Genomic DNA, 16,869 nt, shown 5'->3' on the forward strand with positions numbered 1-16,869 from the left:
GTCAATCTGGGTGTAGGCTGCTGCTGAAAGGGGTGGTCCTGCTTCCCTTCTGCACAGGGACCTCCTTGCTCCCTGTGCTACAGTTAGTTCTTGAGTGGCCATCCAAGAGACCAGAGCTGGGAACTGACCAGTTGGAAACTCATTGTCTTGTTTATTTTTTCTGGCTTAAATTTCAACTATCATTTTTTTGGTCCAGCCCGTTTGCGGTTACTGTTTTCTGCAGAGGGATTGCAACAGTAACATACGGCTGGGGCAAGGTGGACTTTCCCCTTTCATAGCTTGCCAGACTCAGATTGTTTTAACACAGCTGAGAGACTCTACCTAAGGCTTCTTGCAAGAGCTGAAGTCAAACACGTGAGTAACTGAAAAGCAAATAGCAAGTATTTGGCATTAATCAGAACTGAGTACTGCTCGTGGCAGTGGGTATGTGGCCTTTGTTCATGGACTAATTTTTGCTACAGCATGGATATTATTGTGTGTACATTGTTGTGCCAGGTCTATTATAGTTGTGGGAGTGCACTTATTACATAAAATCAAATTATTCCTGAAAATATAGTGCTCCTTGCATTCAAAACTGAAATAGTTAAATTCTCCTTGGTTGCAATGTAGACATTATAATAAGCACAGTAGGGCAAATGTTTCACCCCTTGTATTACTACTCAGAACTTAAATCTCATAACTGTGAAAGGTAGAGTATAATATGGGTGGGAATCTTACAAAGAACTCTTATTCTGTTTTATCATTAGTTTTGACTTTCTCGGAAGAATACGAAATTCCATATGTTGAGCTCCTTGAGAAATCAGTTTCGATTATGCTGTTTATAGTGCATGTAAAATGGTATGGATCAAAGATGGCAGCAGAAGCGGACAGCTGTTAATCGTACCAAGCATTGTACTGAGGTCTGAAGTCTTTGTGAGTTATTTTTATAAATGACATTTTGAATTTAGGCAAGAATTGTTTACTGTTCAGGCTGCATGTACTGTTTCAGTTCAATGCTATCAGAAGTTAGTTTTTAGGAGTGCATGGGAAGCATGAGAGGAAATCAGAGTGAGTTGTGAATCACCAGATCTTTATGGCTTGACTAGAGCCTTGACAGGTTCCCAGTGGCTGTTCAGGGGGTTGGGGGCTGCGCAGCACGGGGCGTGCAGGCGTTGTCTGAAGTGACTCACTGGGTGAGCCACAGTGCAAGGTGGCTCTCAGATATCCTTGTAAAAACATTAAACCACACAGCCAAGGGTCACAATTTGCATGAGGAACCAAATTTGGCTCTCAGAATAAAATACTGTTCAGTTATAACATGGGATTTGCAAATAAGGATTGTTTTGCCAAGTAGCTGAGTATACAGAGTATGCCACGCAAATAATGAATCTATACATAGTCATTTAGGTTGTGAGGAGTGTTTTTTCAATACTAAAATATCAACAGAAATTCCTTAAGGAATTTAACCTCCATCACAAATCATTACTTGCTGAACTGTAAGAGTATGCAGTGAAAAAGAATGTCCAGACCTGTAAGTAACCTTATCTCCAGCAACTTTATGTACTGAACTAAAAATGCAGAATCATTGTACAATAATCTTAAGTGATCATCTATTGCCAGTATTGAAAAGTAAAGGTGATGTCACAAACATTTTGAAATGCCTATTTCAAAGAAGGACATGCCTGACTAATCTTAAAAGAATGTTTCAGTGTTAATAATACAGGCCAGGCTTCACAGAATTGTTTTACTTGGATTATTTTGTTAATAAAATCCTGTGTTGTTTCAAACCTGAGTTTGATTCTACTAGAGCAAGCAGGTACAGTCTAGGGCTATCTTACAGGTTAATGCTGTCAGTAGGTGAAGTTGTTCAAGGACATCTAGAAACCTACTGGCTTTGATCCAAAAAACATTTCTGGCAAAACAAGTTCTTTAAAATTAGAGTCTAATAGTGTTTAAAAATGTTGTTTACTGTTGAAAAGAAGAGTACATGTCTTTATAAGACATCAAGTGGGAAAATAATTTCAGTAGTTTCATTTTCATATCAAGTATGAGCTGTGGAAATAACCTCCTGGTGAAATGTATATTTGGAACTGTTCATGTACTGGTAGTAGATTTGTAAATTTTTAGGATTATCAGTGGCAAGATAATAACACATGATGCAAATTAAATCATCCTTTATAAGAGTAAAACATACATAGTGAAGAAGTCCATGTGTTATGCTTCTCTGTAACCGATGATTAAAAAAATCTTCTAAAATAGCAAATAATTCATGATTCTGTTACTTATTTATAGATCTTAGTTATTCTTTCCCCCAGTGCTACAACTAGGAAGAAACTTCACTGATCTTACCTTTATTTCTTACTACATCTTGTAGTGGAATTGCTGACGAGCATAGCTGCTTGTGCATCTCAGGATTATTTTGGTCAGAGTCTGCAAAATGGAGCCTAAATAATTATTAAATATGAGGGTCATTGTTAAATTAATAACCATGCCATCTGATACATGTTGTTGTATCTTTTCTCTTTAACTTACTTTGAATATTCAGACAACTTTCCATGTTCTGGTGGTGCTTCTTAATCAGTAACGTACAATATCCCATTAAATAAAATTCTCATGTGCTCCCAGGGAATAACTAGCACCTTTAATTAAGGAAAAAAATCTGGAAAAATTCCTACTTTAAAAATGTTCTTAATTTAGATTTATAAATAAATAATATTATATCTTTATATTTTCTGTTATTTTCTTGTTACTAGCAAATGTCTAGTGTTGGCTTGTAATATAGTTAGAAGAATCAAGAATGAAGCTGTTAACGGTTTCTAACATTCAAATTAATTATGTTATCTGGCTCTATAATATTACATTAAAATTTTTATTTGGATAACAAAACCCACTATCATGTCATGTTTGACCCTGAAGAGATTATTTCCCTGGAGAAGCCAGAAGTACCTTTCAAAGTAGTTACAGGTACCAGATAGAAACTGCATTGCAGTCATCAAACTTTGATGGTCTCATTACAATGGTTAATAGTAGATTCATGTTACTAGTGTGTTCTTTGGATTTTAAAGAAACAGTATTAATATAGACTATCTTCTCTTACAAACAACAAAGCCTTAAGATTTTTTTATAGCTTGCTAAAACTGTGAAGTTATAGTTTTCAATTCTAAAATTGATGACAATTTCAAGTTTTTTTTCTGAAAAAGGGGATTTTTAAGTTTGAATAGTGGTATGGAGTTGGAAAAAAGTCTCTTTAAAGCAACTTGTAATTTATATTATGTAAATATTTAGAATGTTCTACAGACTTCCTGAGGTGAATTGGAATTTTTAAAGATATTTCACAGAAGCGTCATTTTTTTCCATCTTACTTTGTTAGAATTTCTGTGGCTCGTAGTTCCCATTTGCTGTCATTCTTCCTTTCCATTAGAGTGTGGCCACTGAAAGTAAAATAAGTTATTTAGTAGGGACTTTTAATTTGTCAAGGGCATTTCTTTCCTTTCCCCAGAGGATAGTTGAAATGGAGGCTGTTAATTGCATTCTGTTCTTGTGTCAATACAGTATTTCAATAAAATAAGATATTAATGTCAGAGGTTAAGAATTAGTACAGCTTGACAGTGGATCTCCTCTCCTTGGTGCTTTCAAACGATTAATAAGTATGAATAACTTAAACACTTAGGATAATATTGTTAGCGTTATTTTCAGATTTCTTAAACTGGATTTAACAAAAATATCTGTAGACTTTTAAGTGCTTAAAGGAATTGTAGTTTTGAAGACCTACTTGCTGAAGATGGTCCAGTTGTCTCAGCTGCTGAAGAAGTTTGACCTTGGTTGCATAGGCTGGTCTGCAGGTGTTGGGAGGAGCTGTGCTTTTACCTCTGGCTTTATCTCTGTGCCACACACATACCCTGCCCTCCATAAAGGAAAGAAGCCATTGAAGCATTGGGAGGTGTTCTCAGGTGCCTGCCTTCTTTGATGAAATCATGCTGGGCTAAATGACAGTGTTTGATAAATGAACACTGGGTGCCAGCTACATCACATCATATCATATCATAGCGGTGTGTAGGATGAGCAGGAGATACATCGGTCAGCTCTGAATTAGACAAGTTGTGTGCCAGAAAAAAATGTAGAAGTGAATGGGCTGAAGAAGAGATACCTGTTTGATCCATTAGTTTATTTTAAAACCTCTGACAAAGATGACCATGTATGTACAACATTATGAGGGTAAATGAGATAGTGTGCATATTTAGAACATTTTTAAAAATCATATATCATGTAAGCATTTGTTGCCATAGAGAGCAGTCATGGGAGGATGCATGTGAAAAATGGGACTTGTTTTCTTTTAGTATCACGCACTTCAGGTGTCATGGCAAAGAACTTGTGTGATCCATGTTTACAGCTTCATTTGCTTTCTTAGTGAAATTACTTTTTAAAAATAATATTTGATAAATTGGTATATTTATTAGGATTTTTTTGCGTAACATCTTTAGCTTATGAAAGACAGGCAGTCCAAGTACATCATCTACACTAAACACTACAGTGTTTAATTTTTCTTTTTTTTCCTTAAATGGAGAAATTTATCAAGGATTGAATACAGTGTTACAAACAGTGAGTGAACTCTTGAAGGCTGGGGAAATATTCTGGAGAAGCATCTTTGTTTGCTTTGCTGGTTCCTGTACTATTTTGTAAAAGGCATATCTTTTTAGATGCAGCTGGAGACAAGGTGGTAGGTGGGTGCCTCGTCTCTGGTTTTCTTTTTGATGATGATGATCCTTTAACAAAGTGATATTTGATTGGCTATATCCCTTAAAAGTAAGGAATATAGGAATATATCAAAATCATGTTCAGTTTAATGTTCCTATTAAAAACCACCAGTACGGTAATTTTCTACTGTAGGAAAATTTAAAAAAAAAAGTTCGGTATTTAATAAAGAGACTTGAATTTGTGTGTTACGTTACCACCAAGTTCCTCTGAGAAGTGTGGGGATGGGGCTCTTCTGGAAATAAGGATACTTTTTGATGCTTAAACAAGGATTTACATGCCTAGTTCAGGACATCTTTCTGTGCAAGACTGAGCCTTAACAGATTTCCTTCCTTTTCTTAATTTGTTTTTAATGATTTTTAAAGTTTTTAATATGTGCTTATTCTAGTAACATAGGCTACGAATTTAGAAATGTAAGTAATGGCAGCTTTATAAGGGTTTAGAAGGAAGAATTCACAAAATCTGTCAGTGAGTGATACCAATCTCACTAGGCTTTCTTAGTAGATAGTGGAGAGCCAGCCTTTCTAGAGAGCAAATCAAAGCAGGAACTCCATTTAACTACTCTGAAATCCTCTGTACAATAAAAGGGTTTATGTTTTTTGCTATGCTAGAGTTAAATGTTGTGATTGCCCTTTTTCATAAAGACTTAAGCTTTTATTATTTATAAAATCATAGTGAAACAGGCTGTATGGGAAAGGCAAATTCAAATATATTTAAACACTAAGGCAAAAAATTTAAGATCTGTTACAGAAAATACTGTCTGTGTGTCTGGAAAACTCCTTCAAAAATATGAAAATTATCTTTATATTTTGGCAACCCTGCTAGTTTTCACAGTGTAACTAGAAAGAATGGCATGTGTTTACTCCAGAGACTTGATGAGAAGTTACTGTGTACCTACTACAGCAGTTTTGGCAAAAATAAATCTTAAAATCTACATTTTCATCGTGTCTTCACTGCCAGTTTAAGCAGATGCTGGACTTGACCCAAAGAATCTGAAGTGTTGCGGTGTTTTCATTTTGCTGTGTTGGGAGGGTGTTGCGGAGTGGAAGGCTGTGCTGTGAGAGAGGGTCGAAGCAGAGAGTGGGAGCTGATAGCATTTCCAACTGGTTCAGGAGAAGTCATGAAAGATGTTTTACCACTGCTTTAAATCAGTTACTATTTCTGGGTAGAAGAGAGTTTCCCATGTTTTGTATTTCCAGATGGACCTTCTACTGATAAAGAATCTGAAGAAAAGAAAAAGGAGCCTGCCTCTTCCTCACAAAACAGCCCCGAAGCCAGAGAAGAAAGGTGCTTGATTCTTCATGATTGTGCAAATAATCTCACTAAGTATAAAATAATACTAAACTATTTGGTTCAAATTTGTCATATTAGAGACAGCTACCATGTTCTTTTCTGAAAGTCATAAGGTTTTCTACAAGAAATGGTGTGTTGTTAGGGAAGTAAATTGTGCTACCGTTGACATGAAAAATAAAAGAAAGCCTTAGTCAAGATACGGCCAGATGAGTTTATTGTTTATTCCATCTGTCACATCTGTCAAATATTCTGTCCTCTCTCAGTTTCTAGCACTGAGCTTTGAGAACTGTCAAACAACTTTCAGTTTTGGGGTAATTGCATATGCTGGAGGTTTAGAATACTTCTTTTCTCTGTTAGCTTTTATGTTTAATAAACAATCTGCACTTCTGTTGGTAAAACCCAAATACATTATCAGAAAAAGGATAAAGCCAGTTTCTTCTACTATACATTTCAGGTTTTCAACAGCCATTTTCAAATTGAAATTTTGCCTCTATGTCCAGATGGAATCTGAAAAGTTAAGTTTCCAGTTTGCAAAACTACATTAATTGGAAGGAGGAGGGATTTTGACCCTTCAATATTTGCTGCAGAGTGAATGTTGGTGCAATGTATCTTCACTGTTTTTTAAAGTAAAGTTCTGTGGGAGGAAAAAAAAGGATTTCATGTTAATGTAAAGAACTGAGAATTAAAGCTTATATGCAACATAATGGAGTGAAATAACCTGCTGTGGCTCTATTGTGTGGAATACCCTGGTGAATAGTTAAAAGACACTTTAAAAATTGTATTGAGTCTAGAGCTATAAATAACTTTAAAAAGGTGGCCTGTGTTCTTATATTGGAATACCATCAAATGGATATAGCAAAAGACCTGTGTTTTGCCCAGAAACAAAGTTATTTGAAGAAGGGAAAAAAAATGTTAATGTTGGTTTTCCTTTTGCCCTTTTTAGCAGCTCAAGTAGCAATTCCAGCAGCAGGAAGGAGGAGGGTAGTGCTCCCTCAAATTCTTTCATCCCTTCTTTTCCCCGAGCTCCAAGCACTTCAGACTCTGTACGAGTGAAATGTAGAGAAATGCTCTCTGCAGCTCTCAGAACGGGAGGTGAGCTTTGTAAACTACGTTTTCAAGGTTGTCTGTTTTCTTCTGCTCTATTTCTGTCTTTACCACTCCACTTTTCTCCTCCCCTGCAGGGTGGAAAAAACCCTGTTTATGTGTGTTTGTGTGCATATATCCATAGACCTGTTCATCCAGTTGCAACTAACGAGTAACCTGGACAGCATGAGCACAATGTCAAAATACATTTTTGTTGCTGATGATACAAGACATTTTGTGTCTCAGCTCATCTGATAACTTGCTGATAGGGCAGCTTCTTTTTCGGAAGGTTATTGCCTCTAATGCCTCATTTAAATAGTGTTGTGGAAGCTATTTTATTTGTCTCTCTCAGTCCTTTTGACTGGGAGACTGCCACAATATACATGACTGCCTTTCTTACACCAGAGGTTCTGGGAACCTTTAGATTTTGGTTTGTGAACATTGCCCTTCTGTCTTAATTTATTCTTTACATTTTATCAAGATACTTGGATTAATTGATTCTTGCACTGCTCTTATCTTCATGCCTTTGGCATCTGTAAGTTACTTGACAGTTTTGATCTTTTTTTTTTTTCATCTCTCATGTGCCTTTGGATGTCTTTAAACTGTCAAGTTGAATGATATACTAGATAAGAAGCAAATTGAATGTTGGACTTCTCAGTATTACCTAATTTTTTTCTGGTTGGTCATTCTCTTCTGCGAAATTTATGACTCAGCTCCTGTTTCTCTGTTCTTCACTTAGTGTGACTTGACCCAGTGTAAGTAGACTTCTGAATCATCCATGTTTACCTCTTTCACTCTTTCATTCTTTCTTTTAATTCATATAAATTCAGATACAGACAACAATGAAAGCTGACTAAATACCATGAATTTGCAGTCCTCTGGATATGTAGTTCACAGACTTCTAAAGAGATTTGTGACCAGAAAGTTGCATATAGCATCTTAGTATTCATAATTCTATGTAATCTTAATTTTAGCTAGTTTTCCAAGAACCCTTTTTGTTGTGTTGCTTTCTACAGCACACATAAACTTACTATCCATGGTCAAAAAATAAGGTAATTTTCTGGTTTTATGGCCTTTGGCATGAGATCAAAGGAGAAATGGTGTTTGAATTAACTCATTGAAGTATGCCCATGTTGGAATGAGGAGGAAAACACTGTCTCTAATCTGTCCTCAAGCTGTCTTGGAAACGCAGCTGTCTTTGTAAGAGTTTTGGTCAGAAACAGTAAACAATTATCTTGAGACATTATAATTCAAGTGTTGCATTGTCTTCAAGACTACCATGGTCATTTCTTCTAATTTACATGTTTTAGGACACATTTCTGCTTTCAACTTTTAAAAAAATCTAATAATAGTGTTTATGTTACTTAATTGCTATGTTCCTAATAAAATCTTCCTCTTGGTTGCATGCAAAACGTTTATTTGCTTATTTTTGTATTGTGTGGACTGAAACAATTGATTCACCAAAATACAAAATGTTTCCTAATAGTCTGTTCTATGCACAGGTATGTTATAGAGATGGGTATTTGCCAAGCCTATTAGAATATTTTAAATTTTTATGTATAGCAATTTTTTTTGTTTCTACTTGTGTTTTCAACTAGATGTCTGGCTTTGTGAAAGCTTTTTAACTTTTTTTAACTTCTGTTGTACTTCATTTCACTCACTGTTGTTCTTCCAATTAGTACCTTTTGAAAGGATAAATATGGAGCAAATTAAACTTAGCTATACAAAAAGAAGATTCGCTGCAGGTGTTTCATAATTTGCTGAGTTTCAGAGTGCTGAATAGGCTCTCAGGGATATGGAACACTGAGAGTGTCAGGTTGCTAATATTTTAGTATTTGTTTTCCTCAGATGATTACGTTGCTATTGGTGCTGATGAAGAAGAGCTGGGTTCTCAGATTGAAGAAGATATCCTTTGTTGTATATCTGTGTGCTCTAGAACAGGAGTGTGTTTTGAAAACACTGATACTTTTAAAATTAACTAACTTGATCTATATATTGAGTATTTTTTAATTTCATGTAAAATAAAAATAGCAAACTGTGTTCAGTACATCAGTACCTAAATTTAGTGTTTAAAAAAGAGCCCAGCTGAAATGATTTGCCTTAAAACATGTAGCAATGTGTGTAGGTGAGTGTGTGGGGGTTTTTTCAGCTCAGTATGTTTTCCTTGCAGCAGCAATCTCACATCTTACTGAAGCATTCTTACATAAAATGCTGGGCTCTTCTATGTTATTTAAAAATATTTTCTTGTTACCAGTCTTAATCTTCTTGTAATATCTTCCTTTAGTTTTCTGCAAGGTTATTTCTAAATGAATTTGGAGTTTTTGAAAGGGTGGTTCTGGTAGCAGTATTTGAATAGTTCCAGAACAGAGGTCTGGGTTTCTTTGTTTTGTTTTTCTTTTTAAAATGTGTTAGTGAGTTGTCATTGTTTGAATATTTGGTTTAGAAATCAGTTAATTCTCAGTATGAGGTCCAAGAAACTGGGCATAAGCTTACAGATGATTTTTCACAATTTCAGTTGAGGTCCTACTACTGAAAAATTCAAGTTTCACTGATCATGTGCTAAAATACAATTAGGCATCAGAAGGACGTGAAGTCTTCTGTGTTGAACAGGAAAGTTACTGGTTGGGGTGAAAGGGAGTACTTGATCAAGAGCAGAGAAGTACATTGCTTTAGAAAAGTTGCCCCCCAAAGTGAATCCTTTATAATGCTCTTGTTTTGCTTGTTAATATTTTGTTCCTTAAATCCAAAGCACCTATTTTCCAAGAACTAAAAAACACCGATATGAAATACAAAAACAGAGTACGAAGTAGAATAGCAAATCTCAAGGATGCAAAGAACCCTAACCTAAGGAAAAATGTATTATGCGGAAACATTCCTCCTGACAAGTTCGCCAAAATGACAGCAGAGGTAAGTAAAGCATAGGTCTTGAACTGTTTCCCTATTGGACTTACATCCTAGACTGTATTTACTAGCCATAAAAGTAATTTATATAAGCTGCCCACCTGAAAGACTGTGGCTTGTTTGTGGCTCTCACAGTTGGAATTGCAGGGCTTTGTTGGGGCAGAGGCCATGAAAGTGGTGTCTGTTACTGGATCCTAAATGTCTGATTCTTGTCTGTAAGTCAGGAGACAGGTAAGCTGCCTCTTGAGAATTTCCTGAAAGGTAGATTGTTGTGCTTTTTTTAAAAGGCTACACTGTTATACTGGTGATAGTGTTTTAAGTGTAGGAAGATGTAAATATGCCTGGCTGGTGACTCCAAGCTGCTCATCCATTCATATTTCTGGATAACCATTAACCTGTCTTGCCAATTGTTTTTCAAATCCTGACCTCTGTTGTTACACTCCTATGCAAGGTATTGCTCTGTGGTTTTAAGGATCTGTTCGTTCTCCTGTTGGTATTTTCAGTGTTTATTTAAAACTTACCTATTTCTTGAATATTCCAAGTCATTTTGAAGGAAACTCATAATGATAAATACAAAAAGCCATAAATGACAGGGGAGAGAAGCTAGGAGAATTGTCCTTTAAGTCAAAATAAATTTTAAGTCATTGAAAGAACATTTTGGACACTTGAATAAAAATTCCCATTCAGATGATTGCTGTCCTTGCAAATCAAAATAAATCTGGGAAGTCAAATGAAAAATTAGATTTTACAGGAGAGGAAAATGAAAGTGCAGTTAACATTATGTTTTGGTCTTGTAGTTCTGCTTCTATATGTTGGATTCTACCCCCAAATCAGGTACAGAGGAAACTGAAAGAAATTAAATTTATGATCAACTAATGAAAATCGTGATTATTCTGAAAGTAAATTTTTTGTGGTGTTTTTTTTTTGGTTAAGTTTTTTTTGAGGAAAAATGGAACAAATTGTTTTCTAGATTACTAGACAGTGTGGAGATCCTGTGCACTTAGAAGGAAAAAGAAAACTGATTATTCTGAGCTCTTTGGTTAGTGTTTTACATGTGGTAAATTATGCCTGTACTGTATTTCTCAGTACAAATATGGAAATAGTCAAAATAGTGTAGATTTTTTCCTGTAATAGTTGTATGTAGGGCAATCAGATAATTATCCAAGGATCTGACCTAGAGAGGGGATTTTTTTTTACCTCTCTGGAGAACTTTTAAGTCCTCTGCTCTGTTTCCCATATCTCTGAACTCAGGAATGCATTTGCATAGAAATGTTTTTAGATGTTTGACGTTGTAACTTCTACTGATTTTTTTTCCCCAGCTGCATTAAGAAAAAGAACATTTTTAACTTTTTGTAGCTTCTGTGCTGTGAAATATTCCAACTTAAGTCATGTAAAATTAAAAATGTGTTGAAATTCATTGCCTTTCAGTAGAGTTGTTGTTCATGGATTCTAAATAAAATATGGTATTGGCTCGCACAGTGGTAACTTGTTTTAAAGATAAAACTCTCTAGTAAACTCTGCCTGCTCTTTGTCCTTAACAGGAAATGGCAAGTGATGAGCTGAAAGAAATGCGCAAAAATCTGACCAAAGAGGCTATCAGAGAGCACCAGATGGCTAAAACAGGAGGTACCCAAACTGATCTGTTTACATGCGGCAAGTGCAAAAAGAAGAACTGTACATACACCCAGGTGTGTGGTTATTCACACTCTTACTTTTTAAAGCTCAAGGCCTATATAAAAGATTGTCAGAGGAAAGAAACCGGAACTACAGAATGAACTTTTAACAAAATGCTGGCAAATTACCAGATGTAAAAGTAGCTGCATGTACTTAGGTGTGCTTACATAAAGAGTGTTTGTTGTATTTATTTGTGGAAGATTTTATGTACATTGAAGCAGAGTATCTGTATAGACTGAAACTTCTGTTTCTTTGCAATGCTGAGTTTTTGCTAATTCTTATCACATCTTATTATTACATTTTCTTGTGGAGGAGAGATAACTTATGTTTATAATGTGTGTAAACTTTTTTTTACTGAGGGACTAAGTAGAAGAAAATTATATATATGTATATACATGTGTATATTTTTATATATATCTAATGTACCATTTGACTAACCCTAGGCCCTGATTTACAGTCATTCCTACAACTGCAAAAAGTGGGGCTTGTTTAACAGTACTTCAGGGAATCTAATTTTCATTATAAGATCAGCTACATTTATAATTTAATATTGTGTTTGAGATGCTTTAAGTAGAAAGCTGTTTTGCAATCATTAGACTTGTAACCCTTTACATTGGGAAATACATGTAAAGCTGTACTGAACATGTAATTTTAGTGCAGTCTTTTCCTAGAAATACATGCACAGTTTCAGTGCTGAAATTGGTATTTTAGTGCTACTGAATCTCAAAATCTAAGTTTATGATGGCTTCATAGTTAGAGAAAACCCCAGTTTCAACTGATGCATAAAGTTAACTGGTATTTTTTTCAAAATTTGCTTCCTTAATGTAAAACTTTAATTTAAACACTTGCATTGAACACACACTAACAGAAGTTGAAGATAATAATTTTTCTTTTCTGCTCTGGCTCTTGCTTTTGCCAAAGGTTCAAACCCGCAGTGCTGATGAACCCATGACAACATTTGTTGTCTGTAATGAATGTGGAAACAGATGGAAGGTAAGACTGTTAGACTGCTCTGCATATTTGGTAACAGGCAGCCACGCTATGTGGTTAATTTTGGTTTACCGACTTTCTGTTGACTTTTAGTTATTTCTTAGCCCATTAATGATATTACATGTTGTTACTGCAAAATATCTTTAAATTAAAAATGTATTTTTGACTGAAGGTGTGAGATCAAACAAGTAGGGCAATGGCAAAGGGGAAAAGAAACCAGGATGTTGACCTAGTCCTTGGAACATTTGCCATACAAAGTAGTGATAAGTTAGTCACTGTTTGTTTTCTCTTTCTTCACCCAAAGATCTTCTAACTGGTTTTAATATCTGCATTGATGAGTGCAATAGGCCTTTTTAGGCTTTTTGTTGTTGTTGTTTTCCCTGGTTTTTCCTACTCTGAAAAGAAGGGCGGGGAGGTGTGGTGGATTATAAGAAAAGAGATGACTCCTATCATATTCCTGTGTCAGCATAAGTGTAGGGCAGTGATAACTTGATTTATTTTTCTAATGTTCAGGAAATGGGAATTTGTAAAGCCTTTGAGGAACTCTGGTAGTCCAATAAAGTGGTGAAACATTGAAATGCAGACCTGTAATATTTACAATTTAAGATGTGGTAGCATGCACTAGGAAGCATGATGCCCTCATTCTGTTCCCTTTGTGTGTTAAGAATGCTGCAGCTCTGCAGAGCCACAACATGGCATCCATTAAGATTGCCACATTAAAAAAATACTTTGTTCATCTTGTTTTACATACCTTATTACTGAATATTGTTCAAATTGATTCCAAGATATTCAGATATAGAGCTTAGAAATTGTTAGATGCAATACCTGGAAAAGTTAATTTGTCCTTAAAACCTTCCATAATGTGGCAGTTACAGCAGTGTCTGTATACAGGTGCCTGAGTGAAGGATGGGCTACGATATAAGCAAATGCTTTAACTTGTAATTTCCCTATCCTAAGTATGGTGTCGTATTTCTGTTTCTTCACTATTTAGAACTAAGCTGTATGAAGATCTCATTAAAAATTCTTTTCTTTTGACAGTTCTGTTAGAAGAAGAAATTGTCAAGACATCTGGACCAGTATGAAAGAGGATTTTGTAATTAGCTTTAAAAACTAGGCTAAGCATCTAGCTTCCTGCAAATGAGAGGGTTTTTTGGTTTGGTTTTGTTTTGTTTTTAAAGCAGCATAAATGCCTGAAGTTAGCCTTTGTTTTGACAAAACCATCATTTCCTTAAATGCCTTCCTATAGCTGGTAGTCAGTAGGGCCAGGTTACTCAATTGTATGGTGAATTTTAAAATATTTTTTCATTTTTATAAGTAAGTTGACATTAAACTTTTACCAATTAAACATTTTGGTAATTGTCTTGGGTTTTTTTCTAACTCTGTGAATAATGTACTGTGTTTTTTGTGTTCTGAAATATACATGCTCCTCCCAGGTGTATTTTAACTCTCCACATTTGTTCAGTTGTAAGAATGGAATTTGTTTCTTGCTGCTGTGTTTACTAGCTTTGCAAAGAGAAAAGTTATATAAATTCTTCATTACATTAAACTCAGTTGTTGACTAAATCACAGTTTAGTTAACTCTCTAGCTTGTATGTATTGCTTCTGGACTAGGACTAAATTTGTGGTCATGGGGTTTGAAAACCTATTAGTAGATATGATGACCTCTTTTGCAGCAGTTGGTTAAGCTTGTTTATGTAACCAGCTTCGATCAATGCAATATATTTTATTGCCCAGAGCATGTATTTTAGATTCTGTCAGTAGGTATTATTTCTAGGAATGTCTTAAAATAGTCAGTCAAATCTGATTTGAGTATTCAGTCTTGCTTAATGTGCTTGACAACCAAATTTGGTTTAGCCTTTGCAATAAACAAAGGCATTGTGTGTAGACTGAGACTGTCCTATTAACACCAACTAACCAATTCATTACGTTATAAACTGGCTGGGAAGGTTATACTTTATTCCCTTTATATAAATGGCATTTATTTTGTTCATGAACTGGATTTTGAGATGTGTAGGGTATCTCATGTCAACCACAGAGCTGCAGGTGGAAACAAATTATTAAAGTTATGATCTTTTCCATATGTGGAATTACATATATACTGCTTTTTTAGAATTTGCTTTTTAATAGTGCACATGTTTAGAAATGCTTTCAAATGTGTTTGGAGGAAGGAAAAGAAGGAAAAACATGTCAACATCTTTACAAGAGATTAACTTCTTTCATTATACCTAATTTTATATTACTTAATTTATTGAGGAGGTCTATTCTGGCAATGTATAAAATACTCATGAGGGGATGGGAAGAGTATGTGTGGATCCTGGAGAATAAATTCCTTAAGTATAAAGGGAAAACAAGATTTTCTATGTTGAATCTTTTTTGTGTGATGGCAGTTGTAATGAATGAGTTGGAAATACTGTGATGACACTTGAGCTTTGTGAGACAAGCACTGATTGGTAATACTTTATAGAGCAAGCTTTTCCAGTCAGCTTGTGCAAGGAAGGAAACACGGCTTTTCTGCTGAAAGGAAAAATTATTAAAGTAGAAAAAGTTTTGTTACAAACCTTTTTCCAGGCAGAAAATGTCTCAGCATTTAAGGTTTCTTGGATAACTTTTTATATATAAACATTTTAACTCAACTTATATTAATGCCCTTCAGTAAACATTCTTTTTTTTCTACTTAACAGGATGAGTTTATTTTTAGCCTGTGTGTAGATCCTTTGGCAAGTTTGCTTCCTAGGAGGTACTTAAAGATGAACAACTGATTTTTTTATCATGTTGTTTAGAACTACAGACTAATGACAACACTATCCATTATAGTGCTTTGTGTGGGGACCTTTTTAAAGGAAAAAGTCAAAAAAAATGTGTCAAAATGATTGCAAATTGAATGCCAAGTAGACCTAAATTTCCACAGCTGTTCACAACACATATACACAGGGCAGGCATAGGTTGGTTTGCACAACCTTGCTTATGTTACATGTCCTTTAATCTTTATGCCTGATTGTGATGCTAGGAGGAATATCTTTGAGAAAACTTAATAATTGTATTTCTGTACTCAGTTGTATCTGGACTTCATGAAAAGAATTAGAACTGTGGTAGCACTTTCTGTAATGTAGGTGTATCCAATTGGAGTTGAATAAAAACATGGTTTCAACTTATGTTAGCTTATGGTTGAGCAGCAGCCTTCACCCCTTTCCTCTTCCGTCCTCAGGGTAAAAAGAACAGTTTCTTTTGCCCGGTGAAAGATGAAGTCCAAGAACTAGATCCAAAAATACTTCTATTCTATTCATGCTTTATTTTGGTTAACCAAATTCAAAAAGAAAACCCTCCAATTCTGAGCTTTGGATATACCTCTGCTCAACAGTTGCTGCAGCTTTCCCAGCTGCCCTCCTCTACTGGAGAGGGTGCAAAGTCTGAAGGATGTATAGGAAAAGGATGCAGAGGTGGGAGTGGGACTATGTCTCTTTTCTTCAGCTGGCTGGTTTGTTGGCTGAACTGCAGTTGTGCTGTGACTGACCCAGTACATTCAGGTACTTTATGCAGTGAAACATACCTGCAAAACTGGTGATGAATCTCTCCTGTCTGAGAGTAGCAGATTTGGTTATTACCTTTATTGATACTTGAATTCTCTCAGATGGAACATAGTTAGCCTATAAGTTAAGCTAGTTCTTACACTAATCTAATAGAGAGAAAGAGGGCGCCACATTCCTTTTAAAGCGTGTGTGTGTGTGTGTGTGTGTGTGTGTGTGTGTGTGTAGTTAAGGATCCCATCTTTCTTCTCTAAGCAAGGCTAGAGGAATCCTGCTGCTCAGAAGACACAACTTCTGTGTCCTTCGTCAGAAGACTTTTCCTTATATATAATACATTTCCTCATAGATTCTGTTACCTCGTTCAGGAGAAAGTATGGGTTTCCAAATACCTTGTACTGACTGGTACTTTTTGACTACCACTAAGTAGAAGGTAAGTATCTGCCCAGTGATCTTGGCTTTTGTGAGTCCCACTCTGCAGTGCTGTTGTACTTTCCAAGCATTGTGAAGGAAGTATCTAGTTTTTATCCAGGGTGCTGGATTGCACTTGGGGTCATATACGTGAATTTTAAATCGCAATTTACAACCCATACTAGCCTGGGCAGAACTTAAATTCATCAACATGAAATCTTCCTTCATTCTGCAGAATGTGGTTGTATTACCTTACAAACACATG

General features: G+C 35.5%; 1 protein-coding gene across 2 annotated transcripts in view; it reads left to right on the plus strand.

The window, feature by feature from the left end:
* Positions 1-15,041, plus strand: part of TCEA1 (transcription elongation factor A1) — a 29,059-nt gene extending 14,018 nt beyond the window's left edge. The window contains exons 4-11 of one of the 2 annotated variants that reach the window (XM_071554534.1): positions 5,931-6,018; positions 6,479-6,538; positions 6,968-7,116; positions 8,956-9,012; positions 9,860-10,014; positions 11,550-11,696; positions 12,604-12,675; positions 13,711-15,041. In XM_071554534.1, the coding sequence (XP_071410635.1) occupies positions 5,931-6,018; positions 6,479-6,538; positions 6,968-7,116; positions 8,956-9,012; positions 9,860-10,014; positions 11,550-11,696; positions 12,604-12,675; positions 13,711-13,719 (737 nt within the window). In that variant the 3' untranslated portion in view covers positions 13,720-15,041. The remainder of the gene's footprint in view (positions 1-5,930; positions 6,019-6,478; positions 6,539-6,967; positions 7,117-8,955; positions 9,013-9,859; positions 10,015-11,549; positions 11,697-12,603; positions 12,676-13,710) is intronic. The other variant, XM_071554535.1, reaches the window with a different exon arrangement.
* The last annotated feature ends 1,828 nt before the right edge of the window (positions 15,042-16,869 follow it).

This window comes from Pithys albifrons, chromosome 4 (assembly GCF_047495875.1).
Source record: "Pithys albifrons albifrons isolate INPA30051 chromosome 4, PitAlb_v1, whole genome shotgun sequence".
In the NCBI taxonomy this organism is placed as follows: Eukaryota; Metazoa; Chordata; class Aves; order Passeriformes; family Thamnophilidae; genus Pithys; species Pithys albifrons.